Source organism: Scyliorhinus torazame, chromosome 9 (genome assembly GCF_047496885.1).
Source record: "Scyliorhinus torazame isolate Kashiwa2021f chromosome 9, sScyTor2.1, whole genome shotgun sequence".
Taxonomy (NCBI): domain Eukaryota; kingdom Metazoa; phylum Chordata; class Chondrichthyes; order Carcharhiniformes; family Scyliorhinidae; genus Scyliorhinus; species Scyliorhinus torazame.
The window spans coordinates 15,387,193-15,408,145 of NC_092715.1; the positions used below are offsets into that span (position 1 = coordinate 15,387,193).

Here is a 20,953-nt window from a genome sequence, read left to right on the forward strand (position 1 = left end):
CTCTGTAGAGCCCTAGTTATCCGATTCACCAGTACATTGGTTGCAGTGCGGTTCAGGTGAAGGCCACCCTAGTGGTATATCTCTCTCTCCTTACCCTGATAAAGTTCAGTGTCAAGTATTCTTATAGTGCTTCTACGAAGCACTGTAGGACCTTTTGTTACATTAAAAGTGCTACATTATTGCAAATTATTGGTGTTCAATCACTAACCCTGGAAGTGAATTCCACAATCACATAAGCCGTCTGTTAAGAGGTTTCTCTTGCTCTCAACCTCTTGGATTGGGATCAGTCTGTTTTATCTGGCCTGGAACCCAGGTTCAATTCCGGCCTCGGGTGACTGTGTGAAGTTTGCACGTTCTCCCCATGTCTGTGTGGGTTTCCTCCAGTTTAGTCCCACAGTCCAAGGATGTGCAGGTTAGGCGGATTGGCCATGCTAAATTGTCCTTAGTGTCCAAAAGGTTAAGTGGGGTTACTGGGATAGGGCGGGGGGGCGTGGTAGGGTAGGGTGCTCTTTCAGAGGGTCGATGCAGACTCGATGGGCCGAATGGCCTCCTTCTGCACTGTAGGGATTCTATGGAAGGTTGGAGTATCATGCTTTGATAACTGTAAACACTTACAGGGCAGCAAGGTGGCACCATGGTTAGCACTGCTGCCTCATGCACCAAGGCCTTGGGTTCGATCCCGGCCCCGAGTCACTGTCCGTGTGGAGTTTGCACATTCTCCCCGTGTCTGCGTGGGCCTCACCCCCTCAACCCAAACAGATGTGCAGGGTAGGTGAATTGGACACACTAAATTGCCCTTATTTGGAGAAAAAAATAAATAATTGGGTACCCTGAATTTATTTATTTTTGTACTTTAAACGCTTGCATCATATCAGTCCTTAATCTGTATTCTAACAAAAAGGGCGATACGTTCTACATAATTATCTGGTTTCTTACTCAGGATCTTCTTAATGAATCTGTGTCTTACTCTCTCGAAAGTCCTTGAAGGGGCAGAAGAAACATCAAATGGGATTTTCCCTTCTGACACCACCCAGTGACTGCTGCTCCTGGTGGGGAAAGATGTTGGGTGAGGGGAGGGAAGGACCAAGAACAAAATAGGGTGATCCATTTTGGGAGAAAGAATGAGGAGAGGCAAAACAAGCGAAATGGCAGACTTTTAAAGGGGGTGCAAGAACGAAGGACAGAATTTTACATGACCACGCCGCGCCCCCCCCACCCCCACCCCCCACACACACACACACAGACTTAATGGACCAAATGGCCTTTTTCAATGCTGTACTTTTCAATGGTGCAATATAATTTTTTCTGCCAACTGAGTTCAAGGAGAGAGAGAGAGAGAGCAAAATAAGGTATCAATTCATGGGGAGAGGTGTAATGTGTTCCAAGGTTCATGGTTACCAGGCTCAACAAGTAACTAATCACTATGGTCTTAACCGGATAACTACTTTAGGCAGATTCATTTGCGTAGCTGGTGAATTTCTCTTCTATAAGTTTAAAGAACATCTTACTTTACAATCCCCCAGTGGGTGTAACTACTTCCTGGTTCTCCCAGTTGCCGGGGGGCCTCCTGACTCTGGTCAGAGTGCACTGGGATTTGGGAATGGGGGGTATCTGTTTTAATCAATGGTTGCACCACTTCCCAAATGCTTCCTGATGATATTGCAAAACCTATAAAATTCAGTGTAGTCATCACCTGTCTGATCCAGCAGTTAGAATCATCGGGTTTTACAGCACAGAAAATGCCATGCGGCCCATCGAGTTTACATCAGCCTTCAAGCACCAATCCATTCAAATCCCAAAATCCAGCACTTGGATGCTATCGGGTTTCAAATGCTCACCTAAATGCTTCTTAAATATGAGGGTTCCCGCCTCCACCCCCCTTTCAGGCAGCGAGTTCCAGACTCCCACCATCCTCTGGGTGAAAAAGTTTGTCCTCAAATTCCCTCTAAATCTCCTGCTCCTCACCTTAAATCTCTGCCCTCTGGTTATTAATCCCTCCGCTCCGCGGAAAAGTCTCTTTCTATCTACCCTCCCTCTGTCTTTCTTAATTTTATACACCTCGATGAGGTCTCCCCTCGGCCTTCTCTGCTCCAAGGACAACAACTCCGGCCTAACCAGCCTCTCTTCACAGCTGGAACGCTCCAGCCCAGGCAGCATCCTGGTGAATCTCCTCTGCACCCTCTCCAGTGGAATCACATCCTTGCTATAGAGTGGCGGCCAGAAATGCATACAGTGCTCCAGCTGTGGCCGAACCAGCCTTTTATACAGCTCCGTCAGAACCTCCCAGCTCTTATATTCTATACCTCGGTTAATAAAGACAAGTAACCCATATGCCTTCTTAACCACCATCTACCTGTGCTGCTGCCTTCAGGGATCTTTGGACATGCACACCAAGGTCCCTCTGGTTCTCTGTACTTCCTGGCATCATACCGTTCATTGTGGATTGCCTGCCTGTTAGTCCTCCCAAAATGTATCACCTCACACTTTTCAGGGTTAAATTGCCACTGTTTTGCCAATCCAACCAGCCCGTCTGTATCATCTTGTAATCTAAGGCTTTCCTCCTCGTCATTTGCCACACCACTAATTTTTGAGTCATCTGTGAACTGACTGATCGTACCTCCCACACTCACGTCTGGATCGTTAATGTACGCACAAACAGCAAGGGACCCAGCACCGATCCCTGCGGTACACCACTGGTTTCCAGTCACAAAAACAACCTTTGACCTTCACCCTCTGCCCCCTGCCACGAAGGGAAAAGAATGAGGTAACCAGCAATGTCTTTATACGGTTGATTCCCACTAATCACCTCACGCCTTGCCAAGAAATGTCATGCTTGGATCAAGGCATCAATAAACTGCAGATACCAGCTGGTCACTTTACAACTGTTTGCAGCATAGCTCCTTTCATTGTTCATTCATCAATTCAAGCTGAACCGAAACAGCAGGGAACACTAAACATGAATTGAAGCTGACTCATAAAGAGATTAGGTCTCACAAAATTGCTTCAAAGTCACATTTGGCAGTGAGTTGGTTGCATTTTGTTTTTCTGCTGAGCATCAAATCAAAGCGAATTGCATTAGTTGAAGTATTTTTATACCTATCCCCACAGGAGTCAAGGGAAAGGATTTCGACAAAGTGCAAATGAATGGGAAGAGATTTGATCTATAGAGTCTTTATCCAGTAGGAATAAATAGGAAGGCGTTTGGTCACTGGAATTTTAAGCATGGGAATAAATGAGGAGATTGGACCATTAGGACTTTGTAGAGTAGAAAGAATGGTGATATGAGGAACATAGAACATTACAACGCAGTACAGGCCCTTCGGCCCTCGATGTTGCGCCGACCTGTGAAACCACTCTAAAGCCCATCTACACTATTCCCTTATCGTCCATATGTCTATCCAATGGCCATTTGAATGTCCTTAGTGTTGGCGAGTCCACTACTGTTGCAGGCAGGGCATTTCACACCTCTACAGAGGGTAGTGGGTGCCTGGAACTCGCTACCGGAGGAGGTGGTGGAAGCAGGGACGATAGTGACATTTAAGGGGCAGCACGGTAGCCTTGTGGATAGCACAATTGCTTCACAGCTCCAGGGTCCCAGGTTCGATTCCAGCTTGGGTCACTGTCTGTGCGGAGTCTGCACATCCTCCCCGTGTGTGCGTGGGTTTCCTCCGGGTGCTCCGGTTTCCTCCCACAGTCCAAAGATGTGCAGGTTAGGTGGATTGGCCATGATAAATTGCCCTTAGTGTCCAAAATTGCCCTTAGTTTTGGGTGGCGTTACTGGGTTATGGGGATAGGGTGGCGGTGTTGACCTTGGGTATGGTGCCCTTTCCGGGAGCCGGTGCAGACTCGATGGGCCGAATGGCCTCCTTCTGCACTGTAAATTCTATGAAGGGGCATCTTGACAAATACATGAATAGGATGGGAATAGAGGGATACGGACCCAAGAAGTGTAGAAGATTGTAGTTTAGTCGGGCAACATGGTCGGCACGGGCTTGGAGGGCCGAAGGGCCTGTTCCTGTGCTGTACATTTCTTTGTTCTTTGTTCTTTTCTTTGTTTGTACTACTCTCTGAGTAAAGAAACTACCTCTGACATCTGTCCTATATCTATCTCCCCTCAATTTAAAGCTATGTCCCTTCATGCTAGCCATCACCATCCAAGGAAAAAGGCTCTCACTGTCCACCCTATCTAATCCTCTGATCATCTTGTATGCCTTAATTAAGTCACCTCTTAACCTTCTTCTCTCTAACGAAAACAGCCTCAAGTCCCTCAGCCTTTCCTCATAAGATCTTCCCTCCATACCAGGCAACATTCTGGTAAACCTCCTCTGCACCCTTTCCAATGCTTCCACATCCTTCCTATAAAGCGGCGACCAGAATTGCACGCAATACTCCAAATGCTGCCGCACCAGAGTTTTGTACAGCTGCAACATGACCTCATGGCTCCTAAACTCAATCCCTCTACCAATAAAAGCTAACACTCCGTACACCTTAACAACCCTATCAACCTGGGTGGCAACTTTCAGAGATCTACATACACGGACACCGAGATCTCTCTGCTCATCCACGCTGCCAAGAGTCTTACCATTAGCCCAGTACTCTGTCTTCCTGTTATTCCTTCCAAAATGAATCACCTCACACTTTTCTGCATTAAACTCCATTTGCCACCTCTCAGCCCAGCACTGCAGCTTATCTATGTCTCTCTGTAACCTGCAACATCCTTCCGCACTGTCCACAACTCCATCGACTTTAGTGTCATCTGTAAATTTACTCACCCATCCTTCTACGCCCTCCTCCAGGTCATTTATAAAAATGACAAACAGCAGTGGCCCCAAAACAGATCCTTGTGGTACACCACTATTAACTGAACTCCAGGCTGAGCATTTCCCATCAACCACCACCCTCTGTCTTCTTACAGCTAGCCAATTTCTGATCCAAACTGCTAAATCACCCTAAATCCCATGCATCCGTATTTTCTGCAATAGCCTACTGTGGGGAACCTTATCAAATGCTTTACTGAAATCCATATACACCACATCAACTGCTTTACCCTCATCCACCTGTTTGGTCACCTTATCAAAGAACTCAATAAGGTTTGTGAGGCACGACCTACCCTTCACAAAACCGTGTTGACTATCCCAAATCAAATTATTCCTTTCTAGATGATTATAAATCCTTTCTCTTATAAACCTTTCCAAGACTTTGCCCACAACAGAAGTAAGGCTCACTGGTCTATAGTTACCGGGGTTGTCTCTACTCCCCTTCTTGAACAAGGGGACAACATTTGCTATCCTCCAGTCTTCTGGCACTTTTCCTGTTGACAAAGATGACTTAAAGATCAAAGCCAAAGGCTCAGCAATCTCCTCCCTAACTTCCCAGAGAATCCTAGGATAAATCCCATCCCAAGGGGACTTATCTATTTTCACACTTTCCAGAATTGCTAACACCTCCTCCTTATGAACCTCAAGCCTGTCTTGTCTAGTAGCCTGTATCTCAGTATTCTCCTCGACAACATTGCCTTTTTCCTGTGTGAATACTGATGAAAAATATTCATTTAGCACCTCTCCTAACTCCTCAGATCCACACACAACTTCCCACTACTGTCCTTGACTGGCCCTACTCTTACCCTAGTCATTCTTTTATTCCTGACAAACCTATAGAAGGCTTTAGGGTTATTTTTGATCCTACCTGCCAAAGACTTCTCATGTCCCCTCCTGGCTCTTCTTAGCTCTCTCTTTAGGTCCTTCCTAGCTAACTTGTAACTCTCGAGCACCCTAACTGAACCTTCATGTCTCATCTTTACATAAGCCTCCTTCTTCCTCTTGACAAGTGATTCAACTACTTTAGTAAACCACAGTTCCCTCGCTCAACCACTTCCTCCCTGCCTGACAGGTACTTACTTATCAAGGACACACAGTAGCTGTTCCTTGAACAAGCTCCGCATTTCAATTGTGCCCATCCCCTGCAGTTTCCTTCCCCATCCTATGCATCCTAAGTCTTGCCTCATCGCATCACAATTGCCTTTCCTCCAGCTATAACTCTTGCCCTGCGGTATACACCTATCCCTTTCCATCGCTAAAGTAAACGTAACCGAATTGTGGTCACTATCACCAAAGCGCTCACCTACCTCCAAATCCAACACCTGGCCTGGTTCATTACCCAGTACCAAATCCAATATGGCCTCGCCTCTCGTTGGCTTATCTACAGACTGTGTCAGGAAACCCTCCTGCACACATTGGACAAAAACGGACCCATCTAAACTACTCGAACTCTAGCGTTTCCAGTCAATATTTGGAAAGTTAAAATCCCCCATAACAACTACCCTGTTACTTTCGCTCCTATCCAGAATCACCTTTGCAATCCTTTCCTCTACATCTCTGGAACTTTTCGGAGGCCTGTAGAAAACTCCCAACAGGATGACCTCTCCTTTCCTGTTTCTAACCTCAGCCCATACTACCTCAGGAGACTAGTCCTCATCAAATGTCCTTTCTGCCACCGTAATACTGTCCTTGACTAACAATGCCACCCCTCCCCCTCTTTTACCACCTTCCCTGAGCTTACTGAAATATCTAAACCCCGGCACCTGCAACAGCCATTCCTGTCCCTGCTCTATCCATGTCTCCGAAATGGCCACAATATCGAAGTCCCAGGTACCAACCCATGCCGCAAGTTCACCCACCTTATTCTGGATACTCCTGGCATTGAAGAAGACACACTTTAAACCACCTCCCTGCCTGCCAGTACACTCCTGCAACTTTGAAACCTTACTCATGACCTCACTACTCTCAACCTCCTGTATACTGGAGCTACAATTCAGGTTCCCAACCCCCTGCTGAATTAGTTTAAACCCTCCCGAAGAGCATTAGCAAATTTCCAGGTGTAGACCATCCCGTTTGTAGAGGTCCCATCGACTCCAGAATGAGCCCCAATTATCCAGGTATCTGAAACCCTCCCTCCTGCACCATCCCTGTAGCCATGTGTTCAACTGTTCTCTCTCCCTATTCCTCGTCTCGCTAGCACGTGGCATGGGTAACAACCCAGAGATAATAACTCTGTTTGTCCTAGATCTAAGTTTCCACCCTAGCTCCCTGAATTCCTGCCTTACATCCCTATCCCTTTCCTATCTACGTCGTTGGTGCCTACGTGGACCACGACTTGGGGCTGCTCCCCCTCCCCCTTAAGGATCCCGAAAACACGATCCGAGACATCACGGACCCTGGCACCTGGGAGGCGACACACCAACCGCGAGTCTCTCTCGTTCCCACAGAATCTCCTATCTATCCCCCTAACTATGGAGTCTCCAATGACTAATGCTCTACTCCTCTCCCCCCTTCCCTTCTGAGCAACAGGGACAGACTCTGTGCCAGAGACTTGTACCCCATGGCTTACCCCTGGTAAGTCTCCCCCCCCAACAGTGTCCAAAGCGGTATACTTATTACTAAGGGGAATGACCACAGGGGATCCCTATACTGACTGCTTCCTCCCAGCCCCTCTCACCGTCACCCATCTATCTTCATTTTTCGGAGTAACTACATCCCTGAAGCTTCTATCTATGACCACCTCTGGCTCCCGAATGATCCGAAGTTCATCCAACTCCAGCTCCAGTTCCCTAACGCGGTTTCTGAGGAGCTGGAGATGGGTGCCCTTCCCACAGATGAAATCAGCAGGGACACTGACGGCGTCCCTCACCTCAAACATTCTGAAGGAGGAACATTGCACTGTCTTCCCTGCCATCCCCTGTAGATATAACAAGATGTACCTCTTAATGCATAGAGTGATCAGGATCTGGAAATACTGCTCGAGTATGCTGGAGGAAGATTCAGTTGTGGCTTTTGACAAGTAATTGCAGAAACAAATATTGTATATCTGCAGGTTGGGGAATGGGATGAGCTAAATCACCCTTGCAGAGGGCTAGCATGAGCACGACCAGTCAAATGGCCTCCTATTGTGCTGCAACCAAGGTATGGGAGGAATTCTCCCATCCAGACAGTGGCGGGTTGGGCAGTGGGCGGGATCAGAGAATGTAGCGGGGGCCAAAAAGTCGGAAGCCCATCAGTGTGAAATCACATTGCAATTCCACCCAATGGCGGATGGGTCTTCCCGCTGGCTGATGGCATGAACGTCATTTGCATTCATTTGCATCTCATGAAAACAGCTGACCCGTGGAGTCCCGTCAGGCTCCCTAATCCTGCGCCACGCTAGCGTGAAATTTGGTTGGTCTGAAATCCAATTGATAAAGAGTGGCCTGCATCAGGCGGTCCTCGGTTTGCAGGAGACTTTGAGGTTAGTTGCAACAACTTTCTGCCACAGTGCTGCGATGCTCCCGATGTGTTGTTCACCACTCTGCCGGGGCAGATCGGTTCCTGCCCTCCATCTCCATACCGTAGAAAGTAGGAGCAGAAGGAGGCCATTCATCCCTTCAACTCCGCTCCACCATTCATTATGATCATGGCTGATCATCCAATTCAGTAGCCTAATCCCGTCTGCCATCCCCCCCATATCCTTTGACCCCCTTCGCCCTAAGTGCTATGTCTAACTGCTTCTTGTAACCATACAATGTTTTGGACTCAACTACTTCCCAGTATCCTCAGATTGTGCCCCCTGGGGCGACATTCTCCGACCCCCCGCCGGGTCGGAGAATCGCTGGGGGCCGGCGTGAATCCCGCCCCTGCCGGTTGCCGAAGTCTCTGGCACCGGATATTGGGCGGGGGTGGGAATCGCGCCGCGGCAGTTGGCGGGCCCCCCCCTCTCGATTCTCCGGCCCGGATGGGCCGAAGTCCCGCCGATAAATTGCCTGTCCCGCCGGCGTAAATTAAATCACCTACCTTACCGGCGGGACAAGGCGGCGTGGGCGGGCTCCAGGGTCCTGGGGGGGGGCGCGGGGCGATCTGGCCCCGGGGGGTGCCCCACGGTGGCCTGGCCCGCGATCGGGGCCCACCGATCCGCGGGCGGGCCTGTGCCGTGGGGGCACTCTTTCCCTTCCGCCTTCGCAACGGTCTCCACCATGGCGGAGGCGGAAGAGACTCTCTCCTGTCAGCGGCCGCTGACGCTCCCGCGCATGCGCCGCCCCGAGATGTCATTTCCGCGCCAGCTGGCGGGGCAACAAAGGCCGTTTCCGCCAGCTGGCGGGGCGGAAATTCCTCCGACATAGCCCCTCAATGTTGGGGCTCGGCCCCCAAAGATGCGGAGCATTCCGCACCTTAGGGGCGGCGCGATGCCCGTCTGATTGGTGCCGTTTTGGGCGCCAGTCAGCGGACATCGCGCCGTTTCCGGAGAATTTCACCCCTGGTTCTGGACACACCCACCATCATAAACATCCTCCTATATCTACCCTGTCTAGTCTGCTAGAATTTTGTAGGTTTCTATGAGCTCCCCCGCCTCATTCTTGTGATCTCCAGCGAGAACAATCTTAACCGATTTAGTCTCTCCTCGTATGACAGTCCCGCCATCCCAGGAATCAGTCTGGTGAACCTTCGCTGCCCTCCCTCGAGAGCAAGAGCATCCTTCCTCAGATAAGGAGACCAAGATTGCACACAATATTCCAGATGTGGCTGTATAATTGAAGCAAGACATCCCTGCTCCTGTACTCAAATCCTCTCGCTATGAAGGCCAGCGTATCATTTGCCTTCTTTATCGCCTGCTGAACCTGCATACTGCCCTTCAGTGCCTGGTGTACGGGGACACCCAGGTCTCATTGCACAGTCCCCTCTCCTAATTCATGGCCATTCAGATAATAGTCTGCCTTCTTATTTTTGCTAGCAAAGTAGCCTTACTTCAATACATTAACGTATTATAAGTGGTCAGTCCCGCCTAACCTCCCCCCTCATTGGATAATGTCACCCTGGTTGATAATAGGTTTATAAAAAGGTCAACCTGACAAAGTAACCTCCGAGGGGGAGTTCAGAGGTGAGCGTGCTGGGCGCCAATATCCACCAGGGAGAAGAGGCACTGGAGGGAGGGGAGTGGGAAGGAGGAAGCGAGGTGCTGGTGAGAGTCCAACCTCGGGTCCGGATGAGTTGAGTGTGGGTCTGGGAGGATTGGGTGCATGTCCAGGGAGTGTTGAGTGTGGTTCCAGTGGGGAGCTGAGCTCGGCTCCGGGAGAGGGGGAGGGCGGTGAAGTTGAATGTGGGTCCCCTGGGGAAGGGATACCCAGGGACCCTTGCCAGTTTCTGCAGGCGTTGGCGCCAGGTGGCCTCAGAGAGACCACCCACTGCCTGTCGCCCTGAAGGTCACTGCCACCCTAATTCTCTGTGCCAGTAACGTATTCCAGGGCTCCACAGGTGACCTTTGTGGCATCTCCCAGGCCTCTGCCCAAAAGTGCATTACAGAGGCCATGGCGTTGAGCATGGCACTGATGGGGACTCCTGGTGGAGGCAGAGGAAGGCCGTCTGGCAATGGTGAAGGCCTGATGGGGAGGGGAGCTCGGAATTTACTGATAGCCTCCTGCTTCACTGATGCCCAGGACTAGGGTGGGCACTGAGATTCCGTCATGGGAAGTGGTTCTTCCTGACTGTGTGGTGGCAGCGTTACCATGGGGAGCACTGGGAGAGACATCACTTGAGTGAGACACATCCAGAGTAAATATATTTGGGAATTCCTGGTGAGGTCCCATGAAGTGGCAGGGAGTGAGCTCCTGGTGGTTGTGTGACGGGTGTGTGAGTAGGGGAGTGCTGACAGGAGTTACTTACCCTGGCTGTAGGGAGGAGGTCATTCATCTTCTTCCTGATGTGGAGATGCCGGCGTTGGACTGGGGTTGCGCGGTTGTTTGAAGGCAAGTAGTGGGGGTGTGGGGATGACCTTGGCAAGATGTACATCTTCATCGATGACATGTTGAAGGCTGTGAAGAAGATGTTGTAGTTTCTCCGCTCCGGGGAAGTACTGGACGACGAAGGGTATTCTGTCGGTTGTGTCCCATGTCTTACAACACCAGGTTAAAGTCCAACAGGTTTGTTTCGATGTCACTAGCTTTCGGAGCGCTGCTCCTTCCTCAGGTGAATGAAGAGGTATGTTCCAGAAACATATCTATAGACAGATTCAAAGATGCCAGACAATGCTTGGAATACGAGCATTAGCAGGTGATTAAATCTTTACAGATCCAGAGATGGGGTAACCCCAGGTTAAAGAGGTGTGAATTGTGTGAAGCCAGGACAGTTGGTAGGATTTCGCAGGCCAGATGGTGGGGGCTGAATGTAATGCGACATGAATCCCAGGTCCCGGTTGAGGCCGCACTCATGTGTGCGGAACTTGGCTATAAGTTTCTGCTCGGCGATTCTGCGTTGTCGCGCGTCCTGAAGGCCGCCTTGGAGAACGCTTACCCGGAGATCAGAGGCTGAATGCCCTTGACTGCTGAAGTGTTCCCTGACTGGAAGGGAACATTCCTGCCTGGTGATTGTCGCGCAATGTCCATTCATTCGTTGTCGCAGTGTCTGCATGGTCTCGCCAATGTACCACGCTTCGGGACATCCTTTCCTGCAGCGTATGAGGTGGACAACGTTGGCCGAGTCGCACGAGTATGTACCGCGTACCTGGTGGGTGGTGTTCTCACATGTAATGGTGGTATCCATGTCGATGATCTGGCACGTCTTGCAGAGATTGCCATGGCAGGGTTGTGTGGTATCATGGTCGCTGTTCTGAAGACTGGGTAGTTTGCTGCAAACAATGGTTTGTTTGAGGTTGCGCGGTTGTTTGAAGGCAAGTAGTGGGGGTGTGGGGATGACCTTGGCAAGATGTTCATCTTCATCGATGACATGTTGAAGGCTGTGAAGAAGATGTTGTAGTTTCTCCGCTCCGGGGAAGTACTGGACGACGAAGGGTATTCTGTCGGTTGTGTCCCATGTTTGTCTTCTGAGGAGGACGGTGCGTTTTTTTGCTGTGGCGCGTTGGAACTGTCGATCGATGAGTCGAGCGCCATATCCCGTTCGTACGAGGGCATCTGTCAACGTCTGTAGATGTCTGTTACGCTCCTCCTCGTCTGAGCAGATCCTGTGTATACGGAGCGCTTGTCCATAGGGGATGGCTTCTTTCATGTGTTTAGGGTGGAAGCTGGAGAAGTGGAGCATCGTGAGGTTATCCGTGGGTTTGCGGTAAAGCGAAGTGCTGAGATGACCGTCCTTGATGGAGATGAGTGTGTCCAAGAATGCAACTGATTTTGGAGAGTAGTCCATGGTGAGTCTGATGGTTGGATGGAACTTATTAATGTCATCGTGTAGTCGTTTCAGTGATTCTTCGCCGTGGGTCCAAAGGAAAAAAATGTCATTGATGTATCTGGTGTATAACGTCGGTTGAAGGTCCTGTGTGGTGAGTAGGTCTTGTTCAAACTTGTGCATGAAGATGTTGGCGTATTGGGGTGCGAATTTGGTCCCCATGGCTGTTCCGTGTGTCTGAATGAAGAACTTGTTGTCGAAGGTGAAGACGTTGTGATCCAGAATGAAGCGGATGAGTTGCAGAATTGGGTCTGGAGATTGGCAGTTGTCGGTGTTGAGTACTGAGGCTGTTGCAGCAATGCCGTCGTCATGGGGGATGCTGGTGTAGAGTGCCGAGGCGTCCATTGTGACGAGGAATGTTCCTGGTTCAACTGGTCAATGGGTGCTGAGTTTCTGTAGGAAGTCCGTCGTGTCGCGACAGAAGCTGGGCGTACCTTGTACGATGAATTTCAAAATGCCAGAGAGGTTCTCACACAGGGTCCCGTTGCCTGCACTGCACTCCTGTCCTCCAGTTCAGGGAGGTGCCACTGACCAGCCTTGCCACCGCCCCCCATGTGGGGTTGGTGACCTTGCTCGAGGATCCTCGCCCCAATTGAGGGGACAACACAATTCTGACACTAATAAAGATTATTATTAAATGCTCAGCTAATCAGCACGGTAGCATAGTGGTTGGCACAGTTGCTTCACAGCTGTTCGATTCTCGGCAGGGTCACTGTCTCACCACGACAGCAGAATAAATCTCGCGAGAAAGAAACATTTACGCGTCTAAAAATACAGGACTGGGAGCAGTGAGATTCTCTCCAGTTTTCTCAACCAAACAACCCTGAGCCAAAATAACAGAAAATTCCACCCACTCTTTCTTGTGCCAAAACGGGTAAACTGTCAGAGATCGAGGAATTGAAAGGCCGCTTGTACAATAAGTTAAAATTGACCCTACTGACTGTTCTGAGATTTGAAGAATTGCTGTTCAAAATTACCTGGGGTCGAGGATGGCGTCAGGGAACGGTAGCATGGTGGTTAGCACAATTGCTTCACAGCTCCAGGGTCCCAGGTTCGATTCCCGGCTTGGGTCACTGTCTGTGCGGAGTCTGCACGTTCTCCCCGTGTCTGCGTGGGTTTCCTCCGGGTGCTCCGGTTTCCTCCCACAGTCCAAATATGTGCAGGTTAGGTGGATTGGCCATGATAAATTGCCCTTAGTGTCGAATGGGGTTACTGGGTTATGGGGATAGGGTGGAGGTATGGACTTGGGTAGGGTGCTCTTTCCAAGAGCCAGTGCAGACTCGATGAGCCGAATGGCCTCCTTCTGCACTGTAAATTCTGTGTCAATTTGCAAAGACAAGCACCAGAAGGGAGGTGAACTGACATACACAGTGGCTGGAATGTTGGGTTGAGGCTCCAAGGGAATCTCAAGTCCTGGGATCCAGGTTAAATGGGTCAAACGTCCAAATTCTGTTCTCTTTTTTGTTTAGTTTGCCAAGGCCCTCAAAAGCACCAACACCTGGTAAAGGCAAAAAGGAGGAGAAAGATCCCAAGAAAAACAAAAAGATGGAGAAGGAGGAAAAAGACTTCAGGAAAAAATTTAAAGTAAGTTTTTTTTTGTTTGAATTATTCAAACCTTTTTCACTTTAATGTAACCTGCCCGGCAGGAAGCTGAATGGTTCAGTCAGGCGTAAAATGGGGCATATAATCGGGCAATGTATAAAATGATCCACCCTTTACGTTGCTGTATTCCTGAAAAGTGTCCATGCTTTTGAAGTACAGTGCAGAATTATAGAATGATGCAGCACACAATTAGGCCATTCAGCCCAGCTGTCTATGCTGCTATCCAATTGGTGCCAACCCACTGCGCTTTCTCTTACCCTGCAGGCATTTGAATGTTCAATAAACTCCCTTTTGAAAATTATTATTAAATCTACTTCCACTGTCCTTTCAGGAGTACATTCTAGATCATAAAAAATAAACTTTTTTTTCATGTCAGCTCTGATTATTTTGCTCATCACATTAAATCTGTCCAGTTTTGACAAAGGGTCACCTGGACTTTTCTCTCCCTACAGATGCTCCCTGGCCAGTAGCATGACTGTCAGCAAACTATGGCGATGTTGTTCATTGTCCGTGACCCCTCTCTCTCCCCCTCAGCAGCCTGCTGAGATTTTCCAGCGTTTTCTCTTTGCTTTCATATTCCAGCATCCGCAGTAATTTGCTTTTATTTTTATTAAATCTGTCTCCTCCGGTTACTGATCTTCTGCTGGTTTCTCCTTATTTACTCTAACGGAACCCTTCGTGATTTTGAACCCAATCTTTCATCAACATGTTCTGCTCTCGTGCAAACATCCTCGGCGGTATTCTCCGTTCCTGAGAATGAGTGTTGACGCCGGGGCATTATTTGTGGACTTGACAGCAAACTGGCGTCGCATTTCGAGCCACTCGGAGGCTGCGGAGGGGCTAGCACCGGTGCCACGTGGAACACAATCGATTCCATTGAGAAACGGTGCCCGACCCGCCGGGTCTGTGATTGACACTCGGGAGGCTGACAAGCTGCAGTCGCGCAAACACATTACACTCCCCACATACACTCACCCAGCCGCACACACACATTACACTCCCCACACACACTCACCCAGCCGCACACACACATTACATTCCCCACACACACTCACCCAGCCGCACACACACATTACACTCCCCACACACACTCACCCAGCCAGCCAACAAGATAGCATTGGTTGCGTTGGAGCGCGCCCATCCCGCTGATGTGTCAGCTTGGGCCAAAGGGCAGCATGGGGGAGACATCCATATGACCTGTGGCCCCTAAGCTCAGAGCGGGCAGTCAGTGGCGTGCGCAGCTGCATGGCTGCCTTGCCGGCTGCGGCAATGGTGCTCCGTGCCCCCTGACCCCACAGCCCACCTTCTGGCCACCCCGCCGCTCCTCCCCCCGGCTCCATGGCCAGCAGCATGACTGTCAGCAAACTATGGCGATGTTGTTCATCGTCCGTGACCCCTCTCTCTCCCTCAGCAGCCATGGCACATGTTTCACAATTTTTTTTAAAAATAAATATTTTTATTCTCCTTTTTCACATTTTCTCCCAAATTTACACCCATCAACAATAAACAATAATCAGTAACGAATGTAATGTCAATCCCCATGTCAATAACAACGATCCCACCCTCCCAGCAAGCTCCAAACATTGGCCCGCATGTTAACATAAACAAATAACAAAAAGGAGTCAGGAATCACCCATAGTCGCCATTAACACACACAGCCCCCCTCCCCCCAACCCTCCCAACCCCCCTAATGTTCAATGTAATCCAATTCTCTCAAAGTGCACAATGAATAATGCCCATGAATTGTAGAACCCCTCCATCCTTCCCCTCAGTTCAAACTTAAACTTCTCAAGAGTCAAGAATTCCAGCAGGTCCCCCCCGCCACGCCAGGGCACAGGGTGGAGAGGTTGCTCTCCAACCCATCAGGATCCGCCTTCGGGCGATTAACGAGGCGAAGGCTACAACATCTGCCTCCAACCCTGGCTGGTCCGACACCCAGAATATGGCCTCCCGGGGGCCGGGGGCCAGTTCCACGTGCACCACTTTAGAAATTACCCTAAAAACCTCCTTCCAGTAATCCTCTAGCTTTGGACAGGACCAAAACATATGATTCGCACCCCCCCCCCCCCCCCCCTCTCTAATCAGAGAATCCAGGATCAGGGATTGCGATTTGGCGTGAGAACAGCCCGTCACGATTTTGTCGTCAATACCGATTTTCCGCCCAATCGCGTTGCCACAGAACTCAATTGCTGTGTTCTTGGTGCCGTTCAAATTAATTACTCCTGAGCCCTTTCTAATCTTTTGACCTCCTTCCTGAAGTGGGGTGCCCAGATCTGGGCACAATATTACAGGTGGACATAAATATTAACGGTTTAGTATAATGTCCAAGCATTTATACTCTGTCTATAAAGCCAAGAATACCACAAAGGACTTGGGACAACTCATTCCAGGGTCCCAGGTTCGATTCCTGACTTGGGTCACTGTCCGTGCGGAGTCTGCACATCCTCCCCGTGTCTGCGTGGGTTTCCTCCGGGTGCTCCGGTTTCCTCCCACAGTCCAAAGATGCGCGGGTTAGGTGGATTGGCCATACTAAATTGCCCATAGTGTCCAAAATTGCCCTTAGTGTTGGGTGGGGTTACTGGGTTATGGGGATAGGGTGGAAGTGTGGACCTTGGGTAGGGTGCTCTTTCCAAGAGCCGGTGCAGACTCGATGGGCCGAATGGCCTCCTTCTGCACTGTAAATTCTATGATCTATTCAAGTAGCCCCACTTCTAGCTCGGGTGACCAAATTATCAAAAGTCAAAACTGGGACACCTTGACCAGATTTCACATTCAGGGGCTATAAGAGTATCTGTGAGTGTGCCCCACTCCAGCTGTTTTCCCCCAGGCCCCATCATGAGCATTTTTACCTGGAGCTTGCACCACCTGTCCCACATCCTCCACCGCCAGAGACCTCACGGCTGCCCAGAGGTATTGTCAATGCCACATCCAGGAGAATGGCCCGGGCGGATCTTGCCCAAGCACCTGGGGTGCAAGCCAAGCTGAGGATGTCACCCAAGAGTCAGCTTTCAATCACCCCCCTCCCTCAATCCTGAGCCCTGCTGTATCTTCCCGGTGTGCGTTCTGGTTGCTTAGGATTTTGCTACCACCTTGTTCTCATCGACATAGTTTTAAGGTTGTCCAAACGCGGTAAAGCTGAAAACCGGACATCTGAACCATCTGGAGGAAATTGTCCGGACACCGGGGCCTTGAATTAAAATCTGAGACTGTCCTGGCAAATCCAGACATCTAGTCAGTGTACCTCTCTGCCAATGCTCCCAGCAGTCTCCACCTGCAGTTTCCTCCATCACAAGGTAGCAGATACACGGCCAGGGAACCAAACACATGCTGGTGTTTTGCCTGTTTCCAAGCCCCTTATTCTGCCCATACCTCCCCCATTTAACCCTCCCCCACACACCCTTTGGGTGACAGAATTGGGAACCATAGTCACGGTGGGTTCCGACTGTTTTATGTAGGTTTAGCAAAGCTTCTTGACTTTTGTATTCGGTCTCTATTTACAAAGCCCGTGAAGCTAGGGTTTCAGCATGATGCACTTTACAACCCTGGCTTTGTTAAATACACACAACTCGATCGTTCATATTACCCAACCAGCTCCTTTTCTTTGAACCTGGCCCTACCTAATACCTAAACATCAACATTCAAAAGACTTGGACCTCACAAGAACCACAACCAACTCCGATGGACACAGGCCCAGGCCATCCAACCTTCCCCCTCCTTTCCCGGATATAAGTCGAGTGAACCGTCGCTAAACTGCGTCTGAAGCATTCATATCCTTCCTTAAATAAGGAGAGTAAAACTGGACACAATGCTTCAGATTTGGATTCCAGCCATTCTTGGCAGCGGGGCCTTCTGGGCCGGACGACGACGAACTCCCGACGGGGGTTTCCCGACGGGGTGTCGGGGTTGTGGGGGGGGTGGGGGGGATTCAATGGGAAATTCGTCTAACCGGAGAATCCTACTGCCAGCCTACAGCGATCTGTCTCCCGCTTTGGGGGGGGGGGGGGGGTGCAGAGAATCCCCTCCCCCATGGTCTCAGCAACACCCTGTACAACAGTAGCAAAACATCCCGACTTTTCTATTCTATTCCGAAGGCAAAAACCCACAACCCATTTGCCTGCCGCTGCCCCCCCCCCCCCCCCCCCCCCCCCCCCCAACCCACCCTCCACCTCACCTCATTGGGGCCTCCCCGACTGGTCGTGGCGAGCCTGCCTTACCTACCTTCACTCCAGGCACCAGCAACAGTCCTGCAAACTGGGCCTCCTGGCCCAGCAGTGGCCACCAAGAACAGAGGGGCAGGCATAGACCATACAGCCCACTCAGCCTGTTCCCTAATTCAATACGATCGCTGGTTCAATCGCCTCGCTGGATGGAATTTAATGATCATGGTGGTGGGCCCGTCCACCAGTTGGAGAGCTGCTGATGACAACCCCATTGTGGCCATTTTGAACAACTCCCTATCCACCCCCCGACCCAGTACTTATCTGTTTACTGTTGGGATCTTTATGGTCAGTGCGGATATCTCGCCCCTCAGGGATGCCAGGCAATCAGAAACTTACAGCACTCCTGTATTAGCAGTTGTGTTTTATGTCTGTATATAAAGAGAGTTCTAGTATAAGATTGCATCTCATCAATGATAACTGTTATAACCTCAGTAGCCACAGGGGGTGTACCATTCGTTTCCCTGTGACCTCCAATGGATATGGACTTCCCCTGTAACGGGGGCAGGGCTTCCCCTTTAACCAGGGGAGCCCTCACAGTATAAAAACCCCCACCTGGGTACAGGTCAGGGAGGGAGACTGTTCGGGGAGAGAGGAGATTTGTGTATTGTAATTAAAGAGTATCGTTTGCATCCTACCTGTCGTTCATGCTTATTCTCTGTGTGGATACAGAAACAACATTAATATTTGATCAGTGACTTAAGCATTCAACTAAATTAGTGCTCCTAAAGGGCCTGTGAATTTGCTTAATAGTTATTTTATTTATTTTATGGATTTTTTTAATAAGTGTATGTAGCTGTTAAGATCTGGCAGCTAGTAAGTGCCAAATCAACCAGATCCCAAAAGGGAAACTTGACAAGTAATTACAACTATTTTCTATTTGTATTTACCACGAGAAAATGTGTGTACTGAGGTCAGGAGCTCAGAATTCCAATCACACTTCTGGAGGTTTTAAATATTAACTTAAAATATTTATGGACAAAAGAATACTTAAACTTAAATAGATTACATTTACACACGGTTCAAATTAGTCTTGCTTAACATTTCCCCAAAATATTCTTACTTGGTTAGACTAACCACTATTGCTGTAGAAGAGCATCTCTCTTTCTCCCACTCGACCGGAAATTCAAACCCAAACCCTTCTTCGTGGAACAATCAAACCCTTCTTCACAGACCTGTCCCAGCACATCGCACTCCCATCAGGAGGTCTTACATGGCCGCACCCAACACAGCCCCCAACCTCTCTTCAAATATGCTTTTTCCTTTTTCATCCTTTCCTATTGTAAGGATCCTCCTGTTAATCCCTGTTTGCTCCCTTTATTTTCTTTTGTTTTTGGCTTTTACCATTTTTACACCTGGACAATTACAGGAATCTCCACTTTTAAGATGGACTTCACCTTTCATTTTTTTAAAAAAGGAATCCAGCCAGATGTGCTGACATGTGGGCAGCACGGTAGCACAGATGGTTAGCACTGTTGCTTCACAGCGCCAGGGTCCCGGGCTCGATTCCCGGCTTGGGTCACTGTCTGCGCGGAGTCTGCACGTTCTCCCCGTGTCTCCGTGGGTTTCCTCCGGGTGCTCCGGTTTCCTCCCACAAGTCTCGAAAGACGTGCTGTTAGGTGAATTGGACATTCTGAATTCTCCCTCTGTGTACCCGAACAGGCGCCGGAATGTGGCGACTAGGGGCTTTTCACAGTAACCTCATTGCAATGTTAATGTAAGCCTACTTGTGACAATAATAAAGATTATTATCATTATTACATTGGTGATGACTCATCTTTATGGACTTGGCTGACGGCCAATGGGCTGTTTACTTTGCTGGGCCCTCAGCTGATCATCTATTGGTAGTGACTGTTATGGAATGTTCCTTTTCTCTGTCAGACTGTTTCCAAGTTAGTTTTGTTTGGATCAAGAAGCTGGAGGGCGAGGCAGCACGGTGGCGCAGTGGTTAGCACTGCAGCCTCACGGCGCCGAGGTCCCAGGTTCGATCCCGGCTCTGGGTCACTGTCCGTGTGGAGTTTGCACATTCTCCCCGTGTCTGCGTGGGTTTCGCCCCCACAAATTAAAAAAATGTTTTTTAAAGAAGCTGGAGGGCCACAGCCCTGATCTCTCTCTTACCTGATGGACTCTGTGAGGGCTCAAAGTAAAGACCTTTCTCTCGCGACAGCCAGATTTAACTGCAAGAAAGTTAACTCTAGCAACAGCTGCAGACAGGACCAGTTGTCTAAAACCCCCTCAGTAAAGCTAGGGAACATTCTGGTGGAGTTGGAAACAAATAAGAACTACACAGGCCTGAGGCAGACCTTCTGAGTGAAGGCCCAGGTTAATAATAGTGAAAGTGATTCCCCAGAGGGAATCCCACAGTTTGGGAATTCAGATTGAATGTCCCAGCCAGAAGATCCTCGTTAGCCATCCAACCGGTGGTTCTCAATCACTCCACGTCCTGGAAGGACAGTCAGCTGAAAAAAACAACTTCACCATTGAAGCAAGGACTCTCATCTTCCATCTCACATTAATCCTCTTTTATTTTTCCCCTTCCCCTGCATGTATCTGTCTTGTGGGACGGTAAAAGTAGGGGGGGGGGGCGGTTTGTAGATTAGTTGGCCGTTATTCTAGTATAATTATTACATGTCTTATCTCAATTGTTGTTATAAATAAATAGTTGTTGTGTTTCACTTACAAATTTGGTACCCGTAAGTCATTGGAGCAGACAAGGGCTAAATATCCCGAACACTTTATATGAATTATTGGGTGATTCACTTGTGTTGGGACTCCGGGGCCATGCACTAGCCCAGGTATCTTTGAGATGTACCATTCCCAGGATATAAATTATTTTATATTCTCCTTATGGCCAGCACATTCAGGTAAAATAAAATTTAGTAACTTTGACTTATCTATTTAAGACCTGTTCCCAGTTGTAAACTTTTTTTTCCT

At 49.3% G+C, this 20,953-nt stretch overlaps 1 protein-coding gene across 5 annotated transcripts in view; it reads left to right on the forward strand.

Annotated features, from left to right (window-relative positions):
- Window positions 1-20,953, forward strand: part of LOC140429070 (FYN-binding protein 1-like) — a 556,929-nt gene that overhangs the window by 513,896 nt on the left and 22,080 nt on the right. For all 5 annotated transcript variants that reach the window (XM_072515618.1, XM_072515617.1, XM_072515621.1 and 2 more), the window contains one exon: window positions 13,670-13,784. In XM_072515618.1, the coding sequence (XP_072371719.1) occupies window positions 13,670-13,784 (115 nt within the window). The remainder of the gene's footprint in view (window positions 1-13,669; window positions 13,785-20,953) is intronic.